The sequence below is a fragment of the Procambarus clarkii genome, chromosome 43, assembly GCF_040958095.1.
Source record: "Procambarus clarkii isolate CNS0578487 chromosome 43, FALCON_Pclarkii_2.0, whole genome shotgun sequence".
In the NCBI taxonomy this organism is placed as follows: domain Eukaryota; kingdom Metazoa; phylum Arthropoda; class Malacostraca; order Decapoda; family Cambaridae; genus Procambarus; species Procambarus clarkii.
Genome location: NC_091192.1, coordinates 21524223 through 21550833, shown reverse-complemented (window position 1 = coordinate 21550833; position 26611 = coordinate 21524223). Strand labels below are relative to the sequence as shown.

Here is a 26611-nt window from a genome sequence, read left to right as displayed (position 1 = left end):
AAAATAAGCAGCTGGTGACGCCTAAGCAAGTCGACGGTCCAAGCGACAATGTTGTGTAGGGACTTATCCAAGACACATTGTTGCTTGGAGAGTCTTTGCTGGCATATCAGCCTCCTGTACCTACCTAACCTACCCAAACCTAACCTAACTAAACCCAACTTAATATAACCTATTAAAGTATAGTAAAGCAAGTATATATATCTATGCCACTTAGTTTCATCTAATTTCGTCATAAACTTATATATTTTCAGAGTTAAAATATGTCTTTTTCATGTTCTATCTTCAGCACCAACAATATAGTGAGTAAATATATCATATTTCCTTATTACTTACGTAGTACTAGGAAGCTTTGGGTAGATTTGGGTAATTAGACAGACCGGGGGGGGGGGGGTGGTAGGGTCTAAGATCTGGGGAAATTTTCAGCAACCTTCGTCATCAAATCAAATCAAATGTTTATTTAGGTAAGGTACATACATACAAGAGATTTTACAAAGAGTGATGGATTTATAGATAGAGCTAGTACATACAGTCATAGCAGTCATAGTACATAGCAGTCTCCGTGGTGTAGTGGTAAGACACTCGCCTGGCGTTCCGCGAGCGCTATGTCATGGGTTCGTATCCTGGCCGGGGAGGATTTACTGGGCGCAATTCCTTAACTGTAGCCTCTGTTTAACGCAACAGTAAAATGTGTACTTGGATGAAAAAACGATTCTTCGCGGCAGGGGATCGTATTCCAGGGACCATAGGATTAAGGACTTGCCCGAAACGCTACGCGTACTAGTGGCTCTACAAGAATGTAACAACTCTTGTATATATCTCAAAAAAAAAAAAAAAAAAAAAAAAAAAAAAAAAAATACAATACCTAAAGCCACTATTACGCAAAGCGTTTCGGGCATGAAAAACTTAAATGATTAAAGCTTAATACTAATTGAGCATAAAGAATAAAATGAGTTGAGAACAAATAACAAAATAAAAAAATAAAAAAGGGGGGAACATGGCTGAAAAAGCAGCACAAATACAATTCTGTCGACAAACAGAATCGTTACTCTTTAAACCTAATCTAACCCAGCTCAACCTGGTTAACTTGATGAAGCCAAATGCAACCTGACCCTACCCAACCTGGACCAACCCAACCTAACCCAACCCAACCCAACTTGTCCCAATCCAATCCAACCTGACTCATCACAGCCAAACCTAACCCCATCCAGCCTAACTTAACCCAACCTAAGCTAACCCAACCTAAGCTAACCCAACCTAACCCAACCTAAGCTAACCCAACCTAAGCTAACCCAACCTAAGCTAACCCAACCTAACCTAACCCAACCTAACCTAACCTAACCCAACCCCAACCTCCCCAACGTAACCTAACTAAAATAGGTGATAAAATGTTTTATATATGGTATGCACGAGGTGTGTGATGTCACTATAATGTCATAATTTTATCCCAGGTCAGGTACTGTTTGGGTGGGTATTTAATAGGGTGGGTGTGGCGGGGCGACCTGGGTTGCCATCTGGTGAATGAGGTTGGTATGTAGCCCAATCTATACTACAGATGCATTATTGTCTATGTAGAATCAATAAAATATTTAAACAACTGGGTCTTCCTCAAAACACTCAAATTTAACTGGAATGGAATAATGAAGAAACCTTTGACAAGCCTCTGGCTTTCCATCCCTGTCGAGGCCTCGAGAGGGTGGCACTTGTGTAAATTCACGTAATTCAGGTAATTACACATGGAAAATATGAAAATACTGAGGTGGAAACTTCGGTAAGCCTAAATACAGGCTTCTTGTCTCCAACAACGAGATTTATTATTATTATTATTATTGTTTGTTTGACTCATTCAGACCAAGAGGGATAATTAATACACTAATTTATTACCACGCAGGAATTGGCGGTATTCTGGTGATGGGAGTCGGCATCTTCGCCAGCGGTGTGTTCATCAGGAAAGCCAATCCCACAGCTAGAACTGTTGCTGGCTGGATTGCTTTAACTGCCCTCATCTATTCTATAGGTATGTTTTGTGATTACTTCCCTCGTCTACTGTATAGGTATGTTCTGTGATTACTGCCCTCGTCTACTGTATAGGTATGTTTTGTGATTACTTCCCTCGTCTACTCTATAGGTATGTTTTGTGATTACTGCCCTCGTCTACTCTATAGGTATGTTTTGTGATTACTTCCCTCGTCTACTCTATAGGTATGTTCTGTGATTACTTCCCTCATCTACTCTATAGGTATGTTTTGTGATTACTGCCCTCGTCTACTCTATAGGTATGTTTTGTGATTACTTCCCTCGTCTACTCTATAGGTATGTTCTGTGATTACTTCCCTTGTCTACTCTATAGGTATGTTTTGTGATTACTGCCCTCGTCTACTCTATAGCTATGTTTTGTGATTACTGCCCTCGTCTACTCTATAGCTATGTTTTGTGATTACTGCCCTCGTCTACTCTATAGGTATGTTTTGTCATTACTGCCCTCGTCTACTCTATAGCTATGTTTTGTGTAGCCAGTCATCCAGTAATGATAGTGTTTATATCAACTATTGGTTGAACCTACAAAAATGGACTGTTGTACTCGGAAAGAATTCACGTTTTGTACTAATCTTGTAGGGGGCTTGATAAAGGTGTAGTATATCATATTCTATATGTACTAAATTAGGCTAACGATAGATCATTTAGACCTAGGACATGTTAGGTTATATAATTACTATTCAAATTTTAAGCATGCCATTTTGGAGTATTTTAATACAGTAGTACAAAATGTGAACTTTTTTGTGTACGGCAGTACATTTTTGTACATTCCACAATTGTTGCTATAAATACTATTATAATAATAATAATAATTACTGTACAACAATAGGGGTGGTATATCAGCAAGGTTACCTAATTTAGTTCTAAGTGAGAGGATTATATTATTGACATCTGGGGAATTGGTAGGGTAATAGGTAGACTCAGGATTGGTGGCTGTGAGGTAGTCAACTCAATCTAATTAACATTAAGTTGGGATGCTGGGATTTCATTGGTAAGGGATGTGTGTGCCAATGGAGAAGAGACTTCAATTTAGTAACTGTGTCAGTGTTACTAAATTCAATAGCACTCCATTGCCACCAGCTTGGAATATTTGATTCTTATTAAAGTTCTTTGAAGCTAATATCTGAGAAATAGTGTTCCATTTTTTTTATATTGATTAATTTTATTTTCATAGCTTGCTTTGGCCCCTATATTATCTTAAGATAGGATTGTAAAGGACCTCTTAAGACAGGTCTATGAATATGACCCCTATCCTATACATCTTCTGTAGCTTTATTTGTAACTCTAATAACAGCAAACACAAATTGGCTCAATGAAGATGAAGGAATAATTGGTTTTGCCGTGTTTGTGTGTATATCAAGGTCTTCCCTGAGGTCGAACTACTGATTCCCCTCAGGATGCAGCTCCACAACAGTTGCCTAACTCCCGAGTACCTATTTACTGCTAGGTGAACAGAGACATTAGGTGAAAGGAAATGTGCGCAACCATTTCCATCCCTTCCGAGAACTGAACCCAGAATTCCTGATTGTGAGTCAAGAATGGAGCCAACTGTACTACAACTGTGCTTCTTCGAATCACTGTGCTTCGAATCAGTACAGCTGTGCAGACAGCTGTACTGATTCGACGGGGAGTGGGAATACTGTACAGTATATATATTTCTTATAATATAATAATAATAATAATAATTAGGAAAAGTACATACATAGTTGCAGAGTTACAGTACAAGCATTCTGTTTGATTTAAAGATAGAGGTAGTACATACAATACCTAAAGCCACTGGTACTCATAGCGTTTCGGGCAATAGTAACTATTTGACATGTAATGCAATGCTTACATGTCAAAATAGGTATTTTTTCTCTTGTTAGATTGGTCAAGAGAGTTCAGCATTCTATTGCAATATAGAAACCTTTATTTGCATGGCATTTCTGCTTTGGTTTTATTTATATACAGTATTTATTTATTTAGCTCTCATCCTCCCTTTGGCTTCAGGTATTTATAGTGGGGTGGGGGGGTGGGATTATAATGTTCCCTTCCACTATATTCATGATCCTCACTATTGAATCATAAACCTTCATTGTTTTAAGAAATGTTTTTGATACTGAAAATCCCAATATTCTCCTACACTTGAGCGTGATGGTATTCAAGGACATTCTTAATTATATTCAATGTACAGTATCTTGACAACAGATCCTGTTATGAACCTGATCTCCAGTATCCAGTAATTTGTATACTGTAGTTGATAGTTTGGAGAGAGAGAGAGAGAGAGAGAGAGAGAGAGAGAGAGAGAGAGAGAGAGAGAGAGAGAGACAGAGATAGACAGAGAGACAGAAACAGACAGAGACAGACAGACAGAGAGACAGAGATAGACAGAGAGACAGAGACAGACAGAGACAGACAGAGACAGACAGACAGACATTATATAAAAAAAATAAGGTGTGGATGTTGCAGTTCGTGGAGGTGGCAGTCAGCTGGTTGCCGGCAGACCGGAGGGCAGTGATCTCTCTCCTCATGTCAAAGTAATTTCCTCCTACAGTATTTTCGTTGATTGTGGATAACCTGTAGAATATACTGTACTATATATCTAAATGTCTTGTAAATTAAAAATAATTTTTTTTTATATATATAAGGCCTACCAGTAGAGTACAGTATTGTTAAACGAGAATATTTAGGGATTATTCGATGATAATTTGACATCTGGTATTAAGGGGGGCAGAAATGAGATGGTGTCCTCAAGAAATAGACCAGAAAATGACAAACAGGGAGGTCATGTTGGACAGAGGACTCACTGCTTTAGAGATTCTAACTGCCAAGACAGTCACATTTCATATTCATTTAACTTACAGTTTGTCAGTGTTGTTTTAAGGGACTACAGGGTAGTTATATGTAGAAAATCCAGATACTTGAATATATTTGTCTCTCATGGATGATGATCTTAGTTTGAGTAGACCACTATTAATGTCTATGTTGCTAGACTAAGGTGTATTGTGAATATTATGACTATTATAATATTTCTGATTCTTGTACCCCTGTATATTAATCAAGGTACAGGAAAGATGAGTGGGAGCTCCACTGAATGTTTACCAAGTATATATGTTTTTTTTATCTGTAAATATATATTTTTACTGTCACATTACCTAGGTGTTTCCGTGCTCCTTTGGGATTTTCCCTGTACCTTTACCAGCAGGCTAAGATTAATTACAAATCCCTAGGAGGACAATTAAGTGAAACTACCCACAGGGCAAAAGTCACCCATAGGGCAAAAGCCCAGATAGAAGGGTCAAAAGCAATAGAAACCCAGCCTGTGACAGACAAGATTCATTCAGAACCTTGTATACATCATATGTCGGACCAGTACTGGAATATGCGGCTCCAGCCTGGCGTCCACATCTAGTCAAACACAAAACGTAGAAAAGGTTCAGAGGTATGCCACCAGACTAGTCCCCGAGCTGAGAGGAATGAGCTACGAGAAAAGATTACTGGAACTAAACATCATGACACTGGAAGACAGAAGAGTTAGGGGGAAACATGATCACTACCTATAAAATTTTCAGAGGAAGTGACAAGGTAGATAAAGATAAATTGTTTAGCACAGGTGGTATGCGAACAAGGGGGGACAGGTGGAAACTTAGTATTCAAATGAGCCACAGGGATGTTTGAAAGAACTTTTTCAGTTTCAAAGTAGAAACAGATGGAATGCATTAGGCAGTGATGTGGTGGAGGCAGACTACATACACAATTTCAGATGTAGATTTGATAGAGCCAAGTAGGCTCAGGAATCTGTACACCAGTTGATTAGTTGAGAGGCAGGACCAAAGTGCCAAAGCTCAACTTCTGCAAGCACAACTAGGTGAGTACAACTAGGCAATTAACAATACATAGTCATCAATGACACTTCCCATTAAATATAGGAGTACTTCAGTCTGCTGGCATATCACATATTTCTTATATCAATGACCTGCCACAGGCATCTAACTTCTAAACCCTATACAATTTGCTGATGACATTGTTATCCTCAACCCACTTGTCCTAAATTATATAGTAAACCATGAATTAAAAAAATCCATTTATTGATATCAACCTATAGGCTTGCACTGAACATTTGAAGAGAAAACCTTCTGCATTTACTGCAGGGAGCTCTGTTGGCTCCCTGAAGCTATCCAAACTGATATAATGCTTTATTAGTTTAGGGTCATCAGTCACAGGAGTTGTTATGCCAACCGGAAACCACAAGCCAGAACCTGGCCCCAGATTAACAAAACAGTTACGCAAATACTTACGAACGTGTACATTTTTCCTCAATCTTTGACAGCTTTGGTTACATTTATTAAACAGTTTACAAGCATGAAAACTTTCCAATCAACTGTTGTTATTGTTATAAACAACCTCCTGGTGCTTGGAAGCTCATTAACTGTTTAATAATTGTAAACAAAGCCGTCAAAGATTGAGAAGATATACAGGTTCGTAAGTGTTTGCGTAACTGCTTTGTGAATCTGGCCCCTGGATCTCTCAGAGAGGTGCAGGGAGCAATTTCCTATGAGCACTTTACATTTAAAGTATGTCATATTTTGCCATCGACCGGGGAAGGCACCCAGAAAGATAGGCAAAACAAAACAAATGACAGTGTGGTGAAAATTGCTACCTACATCCAGAATGAGCAAAGAAACTCCCCCAGAAAGAAAGCAAACCAGCAACTGTTCGTGTAACAAGTACTCTCGCTTGTTAGGCTTACCCCCCCCCCCCCCAGAAGGGGGAGAGAGAGCTGGTCCAGGTAAGCTGGGCCCCCCCCTTAATTTGCTGAGCATTTTTTTGGGGGGGAGGTCAACACCTTCGAAATACCTCAAACCCATTGTCACCAGCAAAAATCTACTTTCATAACTACACACATTCTCTTTTTGCTTTTAAAAAGTTCTATATACAGTACAGTACTTTTTATACGGATCCTTATATAAAGCATCTTCCTGTACGAATATAATGTGATAAATCCCACGAACATAACACAGTAGATGAATATATCTTTGCGCTGTACGACTGACTACTGTTAGTTCTCACTTTCTTCAACTCAGAAATCTATTCTATTATCACCCTTTTGTCCAACTATCTTCACAGATTACTTCTGGATAAGATAATATTATATTGCTTGCATTATAAGATAATATTTCAGTGCTTGCTTACGAGTTGATTTGGTTTAAAGTTTTGGAAGACACTTTTTCCCTCTCTTAGTATCTCCCCCCAAAGCTGTAGGAAAGTGGGAAAAGAAGATAGGTGTGCATATAAGTTCACAGGTAAAAAGAGAGGGGTGGAGGGGGGACATTGTTTGAATTTTCAAAAATACTGTTTACTAAAATTGTGTCTGTAGCAAGATTTGCTAGGACAGGGTGTCCAGGGATTGGCTACACCTTCCTAAATTGGCATAATAGCATATGTTGGAATATGCATAAATAAGGTCTAACAACCTTAGTTACTAGCCAGCCACTCATGTGTAATTACATGTATCTACACCCTAATGCATTCAAATTACATCTTGGTATTTATTACCCTGTTTATGTAATTGGGTAAAAGAATGGGCAGTTTGTAATCAATGTTTGCTAACAAGATAAATAGGTACCCGGGAGTTAGGCAACTGTTGTACAAAATACAAAAATACAAATACAAATATTTATTCAGGTAAAATACATACATACAAGGTGAAATACAAAAGTTGATGGATTCAACTGGAGTTGATGGATTGATGGTGATGATGTTGTGGGTTGCATCCTGGGGGAGGGTCTGTCGTAGTTGGCCGAGGAGAACCTCGATAAGCCTAAGTACAGGTTTCTTGTCCCTGACAATGAAAATGGGAAAAATATTATACAACATGCCAGTAATAAATTAATAAAAATGTTCTGCTGCATTTGCATATTTGTGTTATTTGGTCATTTTTGTTGTCAGGTATGGTGATCCTAATGTTTGTTGGCTGCCCTCCAGAGGATTTTATAGGCCTAGTGGAAGATGAAAGGTGAGTGTACTTAGTTCTAATTTTAAATTACATTCCAGATTAGATGGATATTTCTGTAATACTGCACATATTAGTTTGAATATATAGTACAGTAATGTGAGATGACGATATTAGATGAACATACAGCTAGCTCTTGATCTGTACTCTGTTACTGAAATTTAAATACTTTATTCATATATGTTTGTATATTTATAGTTGGGTTAGTTTACACACGTTTTCAGTATCACTTGTAGACTAGTGTAGCGGCTGTGCACCTGAACGTGTGTATGCATTTAAAAGAAAGTAATATGTTAAAAAGTGTAATTCATATGCTGTCTTTACCTTCGATAATATACTGTAATTATCTTTTGTACTTTGTGATATTACAGTAATAGATATATATATGTGGTTACTGTACATATGAAGAGTTGCCTAAGTGTATTTACCCGAGTAGTTATGGGATGTTCCGTCTTCTCAATAATCTTCGTCATGTAACACTTTGAAACTAATGGTTTTGGCATACACCACTCTCTCACTTAAATTGTTCCAGTCATTCACAACTCTTCACAAAAAAACTTTTGGATATTTTCTCACTTTTGTTTTCTTAATGGCCTTATGTTATTGAAGTTGTTGGTTTTCAAAATTCCTCCTTGCCAGCTTTGTCAATTCTTCAGTTTTATATGTGGTGATCATATCGCCTCATTTTCTTCTATCTTCTTGCTTTGGCATGTTTAATGCTTCAAGTCTCTCCTTGTAGCTCTTGTTTTTTTTGGGCCAGGAAGCCATTTGTTAGCATGTATGTACCTTTTCTATTTTCTTGATGTGCTTTTTGTGATATGGGCACCATACAACTGCTCCATACTCCAGTTATGGTCTCGCAAATATCATGAACGATGTCTTTAGTATTTCCCCATGCATGCATTTAAAAGCATTTCTAAAGTTTATGAACAGTGTTGGTTCTTCTTGCAATGCCCAGTGACAGTTCACCATCTGGAACTGCTCTTAATCACTTTCTTTGGCCAAATTCTTTTCTTTTCTTTCCACATACTGTAACATGTAAGTTACATGTGGCCTGCTATGCCCTATTCCACATCTCATTACATAGTGTTTGTCCACATTGAATTCCATCTGTTGTTTTCAAGAGCATGACAGCCTAATGGTTCTTTTATTCTCCCCACTATAGCTTCACATCATCTGCAAACATTTTCATATAACTTTGAATCCTTTCTGGTGTGTAGGCCTAGTGGTACTATTGCCAATAATAATGTGTGTGTGTAATTACCTAAGTGTAGTTACAGGATGAAAGCTACGATCGTGGTGTCCCGTCTTCCTAGCACTCTTTGTCACATAACATTTTGAAATTACTGTACTGACTAATTAAATTAGTGTGTGTGTACTTACCTAATTGTGCTTGCGGGGGTTGAGCTCTGGCTCTTTGGTCCCGCCTCTCAACCATCAATCAACAGGTGTACAGGTTCCTGAGCCTATTGGGCTCTATCATATCTACACTTGAAACTGTGTATGGAGTCAGCCTCCACCACATCACTGCCTAATGCATTCCATTTGTCAACTACTCTGACACTGAAAAATTCTTTATAACGTCTCTATGGCTCATTTGGGCACTCAATTTCCACCTGTGTCCCCTAGTGCGTGTGCCCCATGTGTTAAAAAGTCTGTCTTTATCTACCTTATCAATTCCTCTGAGAATCTTGTATGTGGTGATCATGTCCCCTCCAACTCTTCTGTCTCCCAGTGACGTGAGGTTTAATTCCCGTAGTCTCTCCTTGTAGCTCATACCCCTCAGTTCTGGTACTAGTCTGGTGGCAAACCTTTGAACCTTTATCAGTTAAGTCTTATGCTTGACTAGATATGAACTCCATGCTGGAGCCGCATACTCCAGGATTGGTCTGACATATGTGGTTTATAATGTTCTGAAAGATTCCTTACACAAGTTCTAAAGGCTGTTCTTATGTTAGCCAACCTGGCATATGCCGCTGATGTTATCCTCCTGATATGAGCTTCAGGGAACAGGTCTGGCGTGATATCAACCCTCAGGTCTTTCTCTCTCTCTGACTCTTGCAGGATTTCATCTCCCAAATGATACCTTGTATCTGGTCTCCTGCTCCCTTCACCTATCTTCATTACATTACATTTGCTTGGGTTAAACTCTAACAACCATTTGTTTGCAGCTTGTCCATTTTCATTCCTGCAGCTTGTCCAGATCTTCTTGAAGCCTCAAGCAGTCCTCCTCTGTCTTAATCCTTCTCATAATTTTGGCGTCGTCAGCAAACATTGAGAGGAATGAGTCTATACCCTCTGGGAGATCATTTACGTATATCAGAAATAGGATAGGTCCGTGTACAGAGCCCTGTGGGACTCCATTGGTGACTTCACACCAATCTGAAGTCTCGCCCCTCACTGTAACTCTCTGCTTCCTATTGCTTAGGTACTCTCTTATCCACTGGAGCACCCTACCAGTTACTCCTGCCTGTTTTTCCAGCTTATGCATCAGCCTTTTATAGGGTACTGTGTCAAAGGCTTTCCGACAGTCCAAAAAAATGCAGTCCGCCCATCCTTCTCTTTCTTGCTTATTCTTTGTCACCTGATCGTAGAATTCTATTAAGCCTGTAAGGCAAGATTTACCCTCCCTGAACCCATGTTGATGGGTTGTCACGAAGTCCCTTCTCTCCAGATGTTACTAGGTTTTTTCTCACGATCTTCTCCAATCACCTTGCATGGTATACAAGTTAAGGACACTGGCCTGTAGTTCAGTGCCTCTTGTCTGTTGCCCTTTTTGTATATTGGGACTACATTAGCCGTCTTCCATATTTCGGGTAGGTTTCCTGTTTCCAGTGACATACTATACACTATGGAGAGTGGCAAACAAAGTGTTCCTGCACATTCTTTCAATACCCATGGTGAGATTCCGTCCGGCCCAACAGCTTTTCTCATGTCCAGCTCCAATAGGTGCCTCTTGACCTCATCTTTTGTAATTTCGAACCCTTCCAAGGTTGCCTGGTTTGCTGCCACCTCTCCTAGCGCCGTGACCTCTCCTTCTATTGTAAAGACCTGGAACCTTTTGTTGAATTCTTCACACACCTCTTTGTCATTCTCTGTGTATCTGTCCTCACCCGTTCTAAGTTTCATCACCTGTTCCTTCACTGTAGTTTTCCTCCTGATGTGACTGTGTAATAGCTTTGGTTTGGTCTTGGCTTTATTAGCTATATCATTTTCATACCTTTTCTCAGCTGCTCTTCTCACACTAACATACAGTACTTGTTCCTGGTTCTCTGGTATCTCTCTCTACTTTCCGGTGTTCTCTTATTACGGAAGTTCCTCCACGCCCTTTTGTTCAGCTCCTTTGCTTTCATACATTCCCTATTAAACCACGGATTCTTCTTTTGCTTCTCGGTTTTTTCCTGTCGGGCTGGGATAAACCTGTTTACTGCCTCTTGACACTTTTGGGTGACATAGTCCATCATGTCTTGTACGGACTTAGTTCTGAGTTCTGTGTCCCGTGGTATATCCCTTAGGAATTTATTCATCTCCTCATAGTTTCCCTTTTGGTACGCCAGCCCTTTGTTTCGCAGTTCTTTTTTGGGGGAGATAATTCCTAGCTCAAATAGGTACTCAAAGCTCAATACACTATAATCACTCATTCCCAAGGGGGCTTTCAACTTAACTTCCCTTATATCTGACTCATTTAGGGTAAATATCAGATCAAGCAAAGCTGGTTCATCCTCTCCTCTCATTCTTGTCGGTCCCTTGACGTGTTGACTTAGGTTTCTTGTTGCCACGTCCTGCAGCTTAGCTCTCCATGTGTCTGGTCCTCCATGTGGGTCACTGTTCTCCCAATCTATCTTCCCGTGGTTGAAATATCCCATGATTAGTAGTCTGGATCCGTTCCTGCTAGCCACAGAGGCTGCTCTCTCTATTATATTTATGGTGGCCATGTTGTTTCTATCATATTCCTGTCTGGGTCTTCTGTCGTTTGGTGTGGGGTTATATATGGCTACTACTATAATTTTCTGTCCTCCAGTTGTTATGGTGCCTGATACGTAGTCACTGAAACCTTCACAGCTCTGATTAACCATCTCTTCAAAACTCCAACCTTTTCTTATCAGCAAAGCTACACCACCTCCTCCTCTCCCTTCTCTCTCTTTCCTCACTACATAGTAGTCCTGTGGAAACACTGCATTTGTTATGGTTTTCGTTAGCTTTGTTTCTGTGAATGCTATTATGTCTGGATTTTCTTCCAGTGCCCATTCTCCGAGTTAACTTGTTTTATTTGTAATCCCATCGATGTTAGTGTACATTGCCTTGAAGCTCACTTTCTTCTATTCGTTTTCTTGCCCCCTTCTTGGTGAGCATTCTGCTGGTGGGGAAAGCTGTTCCCTGGGTGTGAAGATCTTTGAGGTGGTTTGCAGGGTCTCGGAGGATTTTGGGGTGGGGGGGTGGAGGTTCAAGGGAAGGGGAAACAGGTAGGGTATGGGGTAAGGAGATAGGGGGGACATGGAGGATACTGGGTGAGGGGGGGAGGAGGGATAGGGAGGGGGACAGGGGGGGAAGGCAGGAGGGGAGACAACATGGTGGGAATAGGGGAGGGATGACAGGGTCGGAGTGTGTAATTACCTAAGTGTAGTTACAGGATGAGAGCTACGCTCGTGGTGTCTCGTCTTCCCAGCACTCTTTGTCATATAATGCTTTGAAATTACTGATGGTTTTGGCCTCCACCACCTTCTCACTTAATGTGTTCCAACCGTCTATCACTCTGTTTACAAAAGTGAATTTTCGTATATTTCTCCAGCAGTTTTGTTTCGTTAGTTTAAATCTATGACCTCTTGTTCTTGAAGTTCCGGGTCTCGGGAATTCTTCCCTATCAATTTTATCGATTCCTGTTACTATTTTGAACGTAGTGATCATATCACCTCTTTTTCTTCTATCTTCTAGTTTTTGCATATTTAATGCCTTTAACCTCTCCTCGTAGCTCTTGTCCTTCAGTTCTGGGAGCCACTTAGTGGCATGTCGTTGCACCTTTTCCAGTTTGTTGATGTGCTTCTTAAGATATGGGCACCATACAACCGCTGCATATTCCAGCTTTGGTCTAATAAAAGTTGTGAACAATTTCTTTAGTATTTCTCCATCCATGTATTTAAAAGCAATTCTGAGGTTAGAAAGTGTAGCATAGGCTCCCTGCACAATGTTCTTAATGTGGTCCTCAGGTGACAGTTTTCTATCTAGAACCACCCCTAGATCCCTTTCTTTGTCAGAATTCTTTAAAGATTTCTCACATAATTTATAGGTTGTGTTGGGTCTATGTTCTCCAATTCCACATTCCATAACATGGCATTTATTCACATTAAATTCCATTTGCCAAGTGTTGCTCCATATACTTATTTTGTCCAGGTCTTCTTGAAGGGCATGACAATCATCTAGGTTTCTTATCTTCCCTATTATCTTAGCATCATCAGCAAACATGTTCATGTAATTCTGTATTCACACTGGTAGATCGTTTATGTAGACAATGAACATTACCGGTGCAAGAACTGAACCCTGTGGTACTCCACTCGTGACATGTTAGTAGCTTACCTGTCACCCCTCCAATATGTTCCAGTTTCCAGAACAATCTCTTATGGGGAACTCTGTCGAAGGCCTTTTTTAGGACCAGATAGATGCAGTCAACCCAACCATCTCTTTCCTGTAAAATCTCTGTGGCTCGATCATAAAAACTGAGTAAGTTCGTTACACAGGATCTTCCAGATCGAAAACCATACTGTCTGTCTGATATTATATCGTTTTCCTCCAGGTGTTCTACCCATTTAGTTTTAATTATTTTTTCCAATATTTTTACTATTACACTTGTCAATGATACAGGTCTATAATTAAGGGGGTCTTCCCTGCTTCCATTTTTGTAGATTGGAACTATGTTAGCCTTTTTCCACACATCAGCTACAACTCCTGTATACAGGGATGCTTGAAAAATTCAGTTGAAGTGGAATGGTGAGCTCAGGTGCACATTCTCTCAGAACCCATGGTGAAACTCCATCTGGACCAACTGCTTTGTTCTTACTTAGCTCCTTGAGCATTTTTTCCACTTCATCTCTAGACACCTCTATGTGCTCTATGTTGTTCTCTGGAATTCTTATTGTGTCTGGTTCCCTAAAAATTTCATTGTGTACAAACACACTTTGGAACTTTTCGTTTAATGTTTCACACATTTCCTTTTCATTTTCCGTGAATCTATTTCCCATTTTCAACCTCTGAATAATATCCTTTACCTGCAATTTGTTGTTTATGAATTTATAGAATAGACCTGGTTCTGTTTTACATTTGTCTGCAATCCCTTTTTCAAAATTTTTTTCTGCCTCTCTCCTCACTGCCATGTAGTTGTTTCTCGCATTTTTGTATCGCCGGTATGTTTGGGGGTTCGGCCTCTTCCTGTATTGATTCCACTTTTGTGTCTTTTGGTCTCTGGCCCTCTCGCAATTTCTATTGAACCAATCCTGTTTCCTAGTTCTGCATCTCTGTTTTTTTATAAATTTTTTTGTGCCTTTATCATATATTTCACAAAACTTGACATACATCTCATTCACTTCCTTGCCTAGCAACAAGTCTGTCCAATTATACTCACTAAAAAAATAATGTGTGTGTGTGTAAGCCTACAGAAACACTAATTCTGCACCTTGTAATCTGCAGTGGGAAGCACTTCACTCCGGTGTGCAACAGGACGTGTGGAGATTGTGACGCCACAACCTTTGCACCTGTGTGTGACCTACAGGGAAAGACATACTTTTCCTCCTGTCATCTGGGCTGTTCTAATGCCACTCTTTTTAAGGAGTCAAATCAACTAGTGGTAGGAAGTTACCCCATTTTTGTTTGTATAAGTGATGGTGAATGGATGATTATAATGAATAACCCATCCCAGATATATGAAATGTTATTTTTATATAATTTTTATATACAGAGTATATATATACATTTTCTTCTGTTCTCGATGGACAGGGTTAGAGATCCGTGTTCAGTGATTTATTGAATAATCAACCACAAAAAGTGATTGTAGTTCAATGAAAGTGATGATGTTTCAGTCCATCCTGGACCCTTATTAAGACGTAACATAATGTGCAACAGAACATACAAAATGTTATTTCATAACTTATTTGGGGATTGGGTCATTTGTTGCAGCCATGTTTTTGTGACTTATTCTCTACAGATGATGATAATATTTGACACATTACACATCTTCAATCTTGCATATTAAATAAACATCAGTAATAATGATTGTACTGTACCTTTGTAATTAATCTGTTTTCTTTCAGTTCTCCAACTGTGACTGTTTACCAGAGGGGGAGACTGCAGTGTTGAGACTGTGTGGAATGAAATGTAATAATTTTGTCTGGTGAGTTACAAGTATTGTGCATGAAGTCTTCTTTTGTTGTGTCTGTTTTGCTTTTCAGAAGTGATAGTGATTTAAGAATAAATATTTTCATTAGGAAGCACGGCAAAAAACGTGACGATCCATAATTGGCAAGTTCCGTTTAAATCCACCTCCTCGCCTCTCAATTTATTCTTGAAACCTGTTAAACTGTTTGTATCAATAAAGCTAGCTGGTGGCCCATTCTTTTCATCCATTACGCAAACTGGCACTTTCCTTTATGCCACTCAAAACAAGATTTCTCCATCTTCTACCCATTGTTACAAGGTTTGACATATTCTTATAGTAGTTTCAAAACAATTTTCATATCCTCCTTGTTTATGCCCCTCATCATGTATTTCTCCAGCAAATGCAAATTGAAACTTTCAATCTGTAGGAAAGCTCCCCAATGCCAGATATTAGGCTTGTTACCCTTCTCTGTATTTTCTCAAGGGACACTATATATGTCCACTCTGTAGTATGGTAACCCATGCTAGATATAGCTCAAGGGTAAGTATATTTAAGTTGCTGATGCGTTGGATCTGAAAACTGCATGTAAATGATAACAAGAGACATTCGGCTCAACACTCATAAGTGGTACTTATTTTGTTAAAGATTACAATAGAGAACATTGTAATGGTCCCATGGGCCCCGTGAAAGTCTTCCATGGTCCTCCAGTTGGCAACCATTGATCTACATAAAACTATTTTTACTACACAAACACAACCACCCTGTTTACTTGTTTACATTAAATCCAGGATCACCTATACAATATAGCCTCATATTTCAGTCATAATCTTGTTTGTCTTTTTCTCATGTTGAGTATATTATTAAATACTGTAGTTAATTGTATACATCAACAGTTCTGAATTAAACAATAGGTTATGCACACTAACAATTGTGTGTGTATGTAAATCACGAAGAAATTAACACGTGATGAATAATGTGAAAATATTTAACCACAAAAGAAAAATAAAACCAGAATTGACTTGAGTGCTTTCGTGTTAATCAACACATAATTTTCATAATGTGTTGATTAACACGAAAGCACTCAAGTCAATTCTGATTTCATATTTCCTTTGTGGTTAGTTTTACCAACAATTATGAATTAAGTGGTTGGCTCTACACATCAACAGTTTATAACACTTCTGCAGGTACGTGATCATCTTCTCTGTGTTTGTATTGATACATTCCACGTCGGAGGTGGGTGGCATGCTGGTCACGCTACGCTGTGTAGACCCTAAGGACAAGGCCATGGCACTTGGCCTCATCTCTGTTGCTATTGGTTTATTAAGTAAGTTTTTCTTTCTATTATCATTTGATAAGGATTCTTAAGAGTAATTACACTCATTGAATATGAGAGTATAGTTCATGTTATGATAAAAACCCATAACTGTTGCGAGTGGTAGTGGACACCATACTTATTCCATGAATGGTAGTGGACACCATACTTATTCCATGAATTGTAGTGGGCACCCTACTTGTTCCATGAATGGTGGTGGACACCATACTTATTCCATGAGTAGTAGTGGACACCCTACTTGTTCCATGAATGGTGGTGGACACCATACTTATTCCATGAGTGGTAGTGGACACCCTACTTGTTCCATGAATGGTGGTGGACACCATACTTATTCCATGAGTGGTAGTGGACACCCTACTTGTTCCATGAATGGTGGTGGACACTATACTTATTCCATGAGTGGTAGACACCATACTCATGCTGTGAATGGTAGTGGACACCATACTCATGCTGTGAGTGGTGGTGGACACCATACTCATGGTATGAGTAACATTGTGTACATCGCAGTGTGATTTCATTGTTCATTATATGTACAGGTATGGTAAATATAATAATTTGAGAGGAATACTTATAGGTATTGTGTATGGGAATACGTGTATGGGAAGACCAACGAGAAGTAAATAAATTACAGTATATTAGATGGGTAGAATAGTAACTGGATTAGCTCTGCTTGCCTTGGAAATGTTAGGATATCTACAAAATGTAACAATACTGTATTAATAAAATAATTTTTATCTTTACTAAAACTGGTAATCTTGGTGGCTTCATTGTGTGGGTTGGGTGGTATTATTTCAGAGATTTTAATGAATGTACACATGCACACAAAAATGATTAACAAAGTGTTTCAGAATAAAATATTTTATTAAAAAAAATCACTGACCAATATCATGTTTACTGCTTTTTATATGTTTATTAGAAATTATTAACTTAAGTAAATTGAAAACTATGTTCTTATAATTAGCATTCCACAAAAAAGAAAGACTATATTTGTATGGTTTTAATATTGATATTTTGCAGGTAATGTTCCGTGTCCAATAATATACGGTGCTGTGGTTGACTCTGCGTGCATCCATTGGAAGGAAACTTGTAGAATAGCAGGTGCCTGTCAGCTCTATGATTCTGATGCTTTCAGGATGTTCTTCCATGGTGAGTGTATATATATATATACTGTATATGTATATGTGTGTGTGTGTGTGTGTGTGTGTGTGTGTGTGTGTGTGTGTGTGTGTGTGTGTGTGTGTGTGTGTGTGTAATTACCTAAGTGTAGTTACAGGATGAGAGCTATGCTCGTGGTGTCCCGTCTTCCCAGCACTCTTTGTCATATAACGCTTTGAAACTACTGACGGTCTTGGCCTCCACCACCTTCTCACCTAACTTGTTCCAACCGTCTACCACTCTGTTTGCGAAAGTGAATTTTCTTATATTTCTTCGGCATCTGTGTTTAGGTAGTTTATATCTATGACCTCTTGTTCTTGAGGTTCCAGGTCTCAGGAAATCTTCCCTGTGTATGTAATATATATATATATATATATATATATATATATATATATATATATTATATATATATATATATATATATATATATATATATATATATATATATATATATATATATATATATATATAATATGTCGTACCTAGTAGCCAGAACGCACTTCTCAGCCTACTATGCAAGGCCCAATTTGACTAATAAGCCAAGTTTTCATGAATTAATGTTTTTTCGACTACCTAACCTAACCTAACCTAACTTTTTCAGTTACCTAACCTAACATATAAAGATAGGTTAGGTTAGGTTAGGTAGGGTTGGTTAGGTTCGGTCATATATCTACGTTAATTTTAATTCCAATAAAAAAAAATTGACCTCATACATAATGAAATGAGTAGCTTTATCATTTCATAAGAAAAAAATTTGAGAAAATATATTAATTCAGGAAAACTTGGCTTATTAGGCAAATCGGGCCTTGCATAGTAGGCTGAGAAGTGCGTTCTGGCTACTAGGTACGACATATATATATATAATGTGTATACTGGCAGCAGGTTTTCATTTATAAATGCTTCATTGAATATGACTGCATATTCTCTATTGATTATTTTCTTGTTTAGGGCTTCTATACTTCTGGCTAGTGCTCTTTCATCTAGCATTTCTCCAAATGTCATTTTTGTACGAGGTGAAAAAAAAATGTGAAATGAATAATAATTATTTTAAATTTACACAACATTTCAAACCTACATGGTTCATTCACAAGTGAAGTGACAGTGCTGGGCATATTGGATTTATACCACTAGGGAGGTCAGGTACATAATACAAATAGGTAAGGGTTACATCGTAAAGGAAGAATAGGGCATAAATGGGGGAGGATAGAGGATGTAAATAGAGATGAAGCACATACAAAGATTAATCAGGTGTAGTGGGCGTGGCATGTTGAGCAGTGTCGTCTATGTTGGTATCTTCATGTTCCAGTCTTGTTCTTACTCTCATGGTGGGTAGAAATATATATACAGTATAACCATCTTTACTACTCACTATCTTCGTCACTGTAACTATCTCCCCTACTCACTATTTTTATCACTGTAACCTGAATGAATTCAAGGGGTGTTTATAATTGCTGATATTTCTTAAAACATTAAGAAAGGTCATTTAGGTCAGCCTAAACTGACCAGCATTTAGGCTGGTCAAGGTACGCCCAAGTCCATTCCTTCTGCCTAGATTTCTGTCTAGTTTCCTGATCAGCCTTTTTATTCTCTAGACACTTCTAGATGCCTGTACAGTACTCTAATTTCATTCGAAAGTCAATATCGAGGCTGGTGTGCTGGAAATGTCATCCTGCAAGGAGAGACCTTGGAACTGTTTATTTAGTGTTGTGCATTTACTTTTCGGTTTCTGTAACTCTGTCTCCCATTCTGTAATCTTTGTATTTTGTCTTTTGCCTGCCATTTGTTTTTATGAATTTATAGAATAGGCCAGAATCTCTTACATGTGTGCTATTAACTTCTCAAAGTCTCTGTCTCTTCTCACATCCCAGTACTATAAACATCCCAGTACTATAAACATCTCAGTACTATAAACATCCCAGTACTATAAACATATCAGTACTATAAACATCCCAGTACTATATATATACATATCCCAGTACTATAAATGTCCTAGTACAGTACTATAAACATCTCAGTACTGTAAACATCCCAGTACTATAAACATCCCAGTACTGTAAACATCCCAGTACTATAAACATCCCAGTACTGTAAACATCCCAGTACTATAAACATCTCAGTACTGTAAACATTCCAGTACTAGAAACAAGTTGTTTCTTGAACAAATCCAATGAACAATGTAAAGTTGTTTCTTGTTAATAGTACAGTAGTGTGATGTTTGTGGGTTTGGCCTTTTCCTATATTGATTCCATTCATTTTTTTTAACCCCCTGGCTTCCCTTATAATCTCTATTAAATCAGTCCTGTTTTCTATTTCCGTATTTAACAGCGTTCAAGACTAAAGTAAAAAGTTCGGGACTAAAGCAAAAAGTGTGTACTGTATATGCACTGAGAAACAAGGTATATAAAGCTTTGTATATTAGTGTCTTTATTTAATATGCAACCCCCCTTCTGTACCCCTCAGATTAACTTTATAATATGTCCTTGTGTATATTTTGAATAAAAATTATTGCTATAACTGTATTATACAGTAATTATAAAATTAAACTTAAATTTAAAAATAGTTTTTGGGCCTTGTACAATTATTACTATTGGGTGAATGACAATGCAGTACTTACAAAATCAATATAGTATTTTATTCATTTCTTTTATCAGTCAATATATTTTATTACTGTAATTTCATTTATCAGTCATCTTGAGACTTGAGAACATGCATATATAAATATTAAAAATACATACTATCCATTACTGAAAAAAACGGCAATCATTGGCTTTATATAATATACAACTACTGTACTGTACATTATAGTTGTACACTATTTACTACGTAACCACTGTAACATGATCCCTATTATTATAGTAGTGAATAATGTAGTAAGATTTTGACCACTGTACTATCTTCATAATTCAGTATTTATTGTAAGACTTTAAATTAATTTTTTTCAGGCATGACAGGTGCTGTTATGATATTAGCATTTATGGTGGATTTAGTTGTGTGGTATATGGCAAAAGCCGTGTCCTTCACTGAAGATGAAGAGAATCCAGAAGAGGAAACTCCCATGAACCCCAAATCTCTCTCTCCATCCACATCTGTAACAGTTGACCAAACTCCAACAACATCTACACCCCAAGAAAGTATTCCTATGCTCTCTCCAAGTGAGGGAGCTCCTTCAATCAGTCAAGAAAGTCGATCAAGTATGTGAGAATAGAAATATTAGATCAAACGTGGTATGTACGTGTGTATGTAAATAATTCTCTCTCTCTCTACCAGGGTAGCCTATATCTACACCATTTTTATAAATCAACTCTGGGTCTGAAACTTCATTTAAACACTCATTCCATGCCAACACTGTGCCACAGATATCCGGGGGTTGTATTTGGGGTTTGTAACCGAGCAGGAAAAAAATTCTAAATGTTTTGGCGCTCAAATGCTGATACAGCAGTCACTACAGTTCATGTATCCATTTGACTGCTTTGATAGTAGACTAGTCTTCAGTTTATAGTTACTTGTGTATTGGCTGCTTCCAAAGCCCAGTGTTTGGTCAGGCTTGAGCAGCTTTTTCCATATACATTAACAGTTTGGTAAGTGGAGAGACTTGTCATGATCTGACATCAGCAACAACTTTGAACACAGATTTGCCTTAAATTGTACTGAGCATAATAATTATGATGCAGAGTTCATAAAACAAAACTTATCCTCGAGTGCAAATTTTAGTTGGTAAATTTATTTTATTTTAATACAGTACTGTTCTGTATTTTGAGTCAAAAAGCAATGTCTAAAGACAGTTATACTCACTTTCCAGTCACTGAGAATTTGGAGGAGTTAAGGAATCTACAGTTGATTATACTACGTGGGCTGTACTTACTATTTAGAAACTGTTAGTGTGACCAGTGCTTTCATAAATAATTAAAGATGTCTTGATAATATGTGACTTAATCAAATGCTAATAGCATGCATTGCTTATTTGTGGTATTTGTTCATCTCGAGACAGTGGTGCATCCCCAGGAAATGTATTATTTTTGTAAAACTTTATTTTTTGTAGACAACAATTTAGCATTTGCAGTTACAGGTATAAGATTTTTTATGTTACTGGAAGACAATTCCCAAGTCTACTAATGCCTTAGAATATTTTGTCTATATATAAATTATTTATTCGGCAGTACGACCTCGCAACAACAGAAATCCACAAAACGACAACTAGCGGTAGTTTGAAATCATTGTAAATATACTGAATTTGTACAGGCTGTATAAAAACCTGAAACTATTTAACATTGCTCAAGAAGTAAAATAGAATATAAGGAATGCAGTTTAAGAATTACTAGTCTTCTGGGGGCATTCCTCTGTTCCTACATACTGTCTTTCTAACCCCTGGTCAATGTGTTGCTTCACACTAGCAAATAACACATTAGTTTAATAAACAAAATAATTTGCCACAAATTAATGTATCATGCTAACTATTCCTTTTAATTTAATTTGTATAATCTTGAAAGAAGTTCACCTGTATGTATTGTTAATGAAAGTGAATGTCTAGAATTTCGTTCTTCCGTTTTTGCGAGGTAGTACTGAATTTAATAGTTTGAAAATGATAATGTTCTGTTCCCATTTTAAAATGAGTATTCAAAAAGGTTGTGTTAAAAATAAATTGCAATTATTAATTTCTAGGATTTTAAAACTTAAATGTTAAAATATTAAAACTATATCTATATATTGTATGACAAATTATTTTATAGAAAAATAAAACATCCTTTTATAATATGCATTTGTAATATTTCTGTAGTGTGTGTTTGTGTATATGTTTAGTGGAGTGTGTGTGTACAAGATGCTTATTGTGAGAAGAAAATTCCTTGCCATGATTTGTATACAACAATTAAATGAGTTGCTTCTCATTTGGAGCATATTCCTTGTGTAGCCTATGTGCAATTTCACACACATTATTGCATCTCCCCATTTGCCAACAGACTACAGCCCTCCGAGGCTCTCTGCGCCCTCCCCTAATCCCTCCACTTTCTATTTTGTTCTTACATCTATTTGCTTTATTTTTATTTTAACTACTTAATTTTGTCAGTCAAGTGTCCTCCCCATCTCGACCTTCTCTCTGACTATGTCAGTATGTGCACTTATTTCACTCCACATACTTAACATGTGCAAATTTATTTCCACTGTTTGCAGTCACCCTGTCATTCTGTTCATGTCATTCACAAGCATCAGAGAAGTGAAGTGAATGTTGTGGCACATTTCACTTCAGGTGCACTCTCGCATTCTACTGAAACCTATAACCCTCATACACAAGGAAATCACAATAACGTGATATATCTACGAGAAAATCATTGGAGGAGAGGGATTGAATCGGTATCCTCGGTAACCCCAGATGCACACCCAGCACGTCGTGGTCCATGGGTCAAGATACAAGTTGGGGTTACCCTGGATGCTGGTTCGATCCTCGTCCTGCTACAATGATTTTTCCTCCAACTCTTGATCACGCACTTTCCACTTCCCCGACTCTCGGCACGATTTTTGCTGGTATCCGTTTACATTGATTCATCTTCATTGTAAATTTATACTCTGAACCTTTCCTAACCACTTGCAATACTGCTATATTTCCTTATTTCAATAACTGGATGTTGCAGACCATTATCCATTTTTGTGTTAAGTTTTCATCTATATTGTAGTCCTCTTTCTTTCTTTGCTTTGTCTTTCAAGGCTCCCAATAGTATCTCTGTTGCTCTTTAACTCTCATTATTTAATTCAGAATCATTGGTCTACATCTGTTATATTTCTAACCTGTCATCTCACTTAATATGTTGTCTTTAACATAATCAACCAGTTTGTTAAAAATGTATGGCCGCAATAAGTTAGGTGGGTTGCTTTGGTTCATATGTTATTGGTTAGGTAAAACAGTGGCATTATCAGCATTGCAAATTGAGAGAACGGGCTCATTTCCCATTCTATCCTTTCCTAATCTCATTTTTCTGTTCAAACTTAACATACATTCCTCCATGCTTATACGTAGGCAAGCTGAATAACTTTATAATTGCTAAACAAAGACATCTAATTTTTCCCTCTCCATTTTTGTTACACATTATCTTGAAGAAATATTTAAATGCTTACATTAGCTTTGCTCATTCCATATATTCTTTAGCACATTCCATAGTCTGTTCCCACCAGATGTGTTGGGCACTTTTCAGATCAATGAAAGTGGAATACATGTTTTCCCTAACATTTTTTACCTTTTAGATCTGGCTTTCAATAGTTGCAGTCAGTCAACCTATACACAAAATGTAATAAAGTGCACATTCTAACCACACAACAAAAATGGGGAAACGGCAGAAGTTGGAAGGGTGACTGCATTCACATATACAAATATGCAAGGAAGTACAGGTATGGGAATTGTCTCTCAAGAATATTTAAATGATCTCTCAAAAAGTTTATTATTGTCATTTTGAAGCTAAATACAGTTTAATATGCTGTGGCTAATTAAGCTTTTTTAAAACAAGCATCTTAAAGCCCTTCGTTTCTTCACGTAAATCTACGTGTGTAATATCTTCATGAATTATTTTTTGTTAATTTTGCCAAATTCACAGTTTTCATTCTACTCTCTTATTTTACTATATTTTACAAATTCATCAATTTGTTCTCTCCCATTTTTTCTGATATTTTGCTCCCTCCTTCATTTTAGCTGTTGGTGACCTTGACACTCATTCTAGGGTCACATTGCATTTAAAAGGCATCTCTACCCAGGCTCCTTTTCCCTTCTCAGCAGCTGTTTTCATCAATAAATTCCTTAAAAATAGTATGTTCTTAAATTTGTTGCTGTTATTACCGCTATATACAATTTATCTCCAGTCTTTCACTCAATCTTCCACTTTATGAGGGTTGCGGTAGTACAGTTGGGTTCGTTCTCAACTCACAGTTGAGAATTCCAAGTTCAAATCCCATTCGGGACAGAAATGGTTGGGTGTATTTCCTATCACCTAATGCCCCTGTTCACCTAGAAGTAGGTACTTGGGAGTTAGTCAGCTTGTTGTGGGGTTGCATCTTGGTGAGGGGGGACCTCGATATAAATAAGCCTAACGTGTATGAATATACTCTGGCTGCCAGTCTCCTGACAACGAATTATTCTTATCTACCTTTTGCAATATGGTTTTCCAATGTATATTCTTCTTTGGCATTCTTTGGGGGGGGGAGGGGGAACCCCCTTGACAAGCTGACAGCTTCCTGTTCCTATTGAAGCTGCTAGAGATGGTGGCCCTTATGTAAATTTATTGTGTCTTTGCCTTGCTCATCATAACACAGCCTCCGTTCGACTTTTTCATTTGCTTTGCAGTCCCATCTTAGCCTTTTAATGTTACTCAGGTATACACGATTGTCCTTGTTCCTCACATTTCATCCATCTCATTGTCTAACTTTCCGACTGAAATTGTATCTCAATTAGCAAAATAATTTAATGAACTTCTTGTTTCTATGTATTTTAAATTTTTACTAGACTTTGTTATTCAAATTATATCGACTTGTGTACAATTTTATATATTAAGCTTATGTTGATGAACAAAATAAATATCATATATACAAAGTGTTTTCAACTTAATAGGTTGCAATGTATAACTTTTTTTTTGTGTGTAAAGGATCCTTCTTGAGGTTATCTTGAGATGATTTCGGGGATTAGCGTCCCCGCGGCCCAGTCCTCGACTAGGCCACAGGGACCTGTAGCAGCTGTCTAACTCCCAGGTACCTATTTACTGCTAGGTAACAGGGGCATCAGGATGAAAAACATTTTGCCTACTTGTCTCCGCCTTCACCGAGGATCAAACCCGGAACCTCAGGACTACGAATTTGAAGTGCTGTCTACCCAGCTGTCAGGCGCCCTTGTTCACATTTTTTTTTTAAAGACCAATTTCATATGTATAATTTCAATTAGGTTTTTGACAATAATCCTTAAAATTTCTATAACTACACTACTGAGTACTTACCTTTAATGTTATCTTGAAGTCTTCAAGCAAATTTTTATTTGAACTTTTAAGAAAACCTTGTCATCTGAAGAACCAATGTTCATATTCACACTCTTGCACAGTGGTCAACATAGCTGTGCAGGACAGACGTTTGAGCACGTTTCTTGTCACCTGATGCCTTTGTTTACCTAGCGGTAAATGAAGAGGTAGGCATCCGTTTTGGGTTGGATCCTGGGGAAGTAAGTAATTATCAAAAAGAAGACACCAAACCGGGAAGGTTATGTAGCACCATCAAATGTGCGGGATAATCAGAGGGCGCTAAATATCACCAAGGACGCCAATACGAGAACAGAAACGCATAAGACGAACGATATCAAAACTATCCGAGTCACCGAGATTACTATCGAGAGACAAGCGACTGCGGGGGACGGTCGGAAAGTAAGACATACGCTCGTCCCGGAAGTCAGGACATTCAACAAGGATATGCACGACCGTAAGAGGGATAATGCAATTAGGACAATAAGGAGCAGGGCGGCACTCCATCAAGTGACCATGAGTTAAGCGAATAAAGCTAATATGCAACCTCGCCAGAGCCGTTTCCCCATCGCCCGTTACGGTGGCAGGAGGACGGCCACAAGGACACACAACCTTTAAGAGAACGTAGTCTGTTACCAGTAACAGACGACCAACAAGCCTGCTAACGGGTAAGGATGGAGGAATGGATAACCGGGTAAAAGTCGGAATAAGGAATACCTTTACGAGAGATGGGACAAGAGCAGACAGCTTCCCTG

The 26611-nt window shown here is 38.0% G+C and overlaps 1 protein-coding gene across 7 annotated transcripts in view; it reads left to right on the top strand.

Moving 5' to 3' along the window:
- Window positions 1-25444, top strand: part of LOC138349741 (solute carrier organic anion transporter family member 74D-like) — a 507981-nt gene extending 482537 nt beyond the window's left edge. For all 7 annotated transcript variants that reach the window (XM_069300094.1, XM_069300089.1, XM_069300092.1 and 4 more), the window contains 7 exons: window positions 1889-2014; window positions 7963-8029; window positions 14705-14861; window positions 15325-15404; window positions 16574-16713; window positions 17740-17868; window positions 20820-25444. In XM_069300094.1, the coding sequence (XP_069156195.1) occupies window positions 1889-2014; window positions 7963-8029; window positions 14705-14861; window positions 15325-15404; window positions 16574-16713; window positions 17740-17868; window positions 20820-21076 (956 nt within the window). In that variant the 3' untranslated portion in view covers window positions 21077-25444. The remainder of the gene's footprint in view (window positions 1-1888; window positions 2015-7962; window positions 8030-14704; window positions 14862-15324; window positions 15405-16573; window positions 16714-17739; window positions 17869-20819) is intronic.
- Window positions 25445-26611: the final 1167 nt, after the last annotated feature.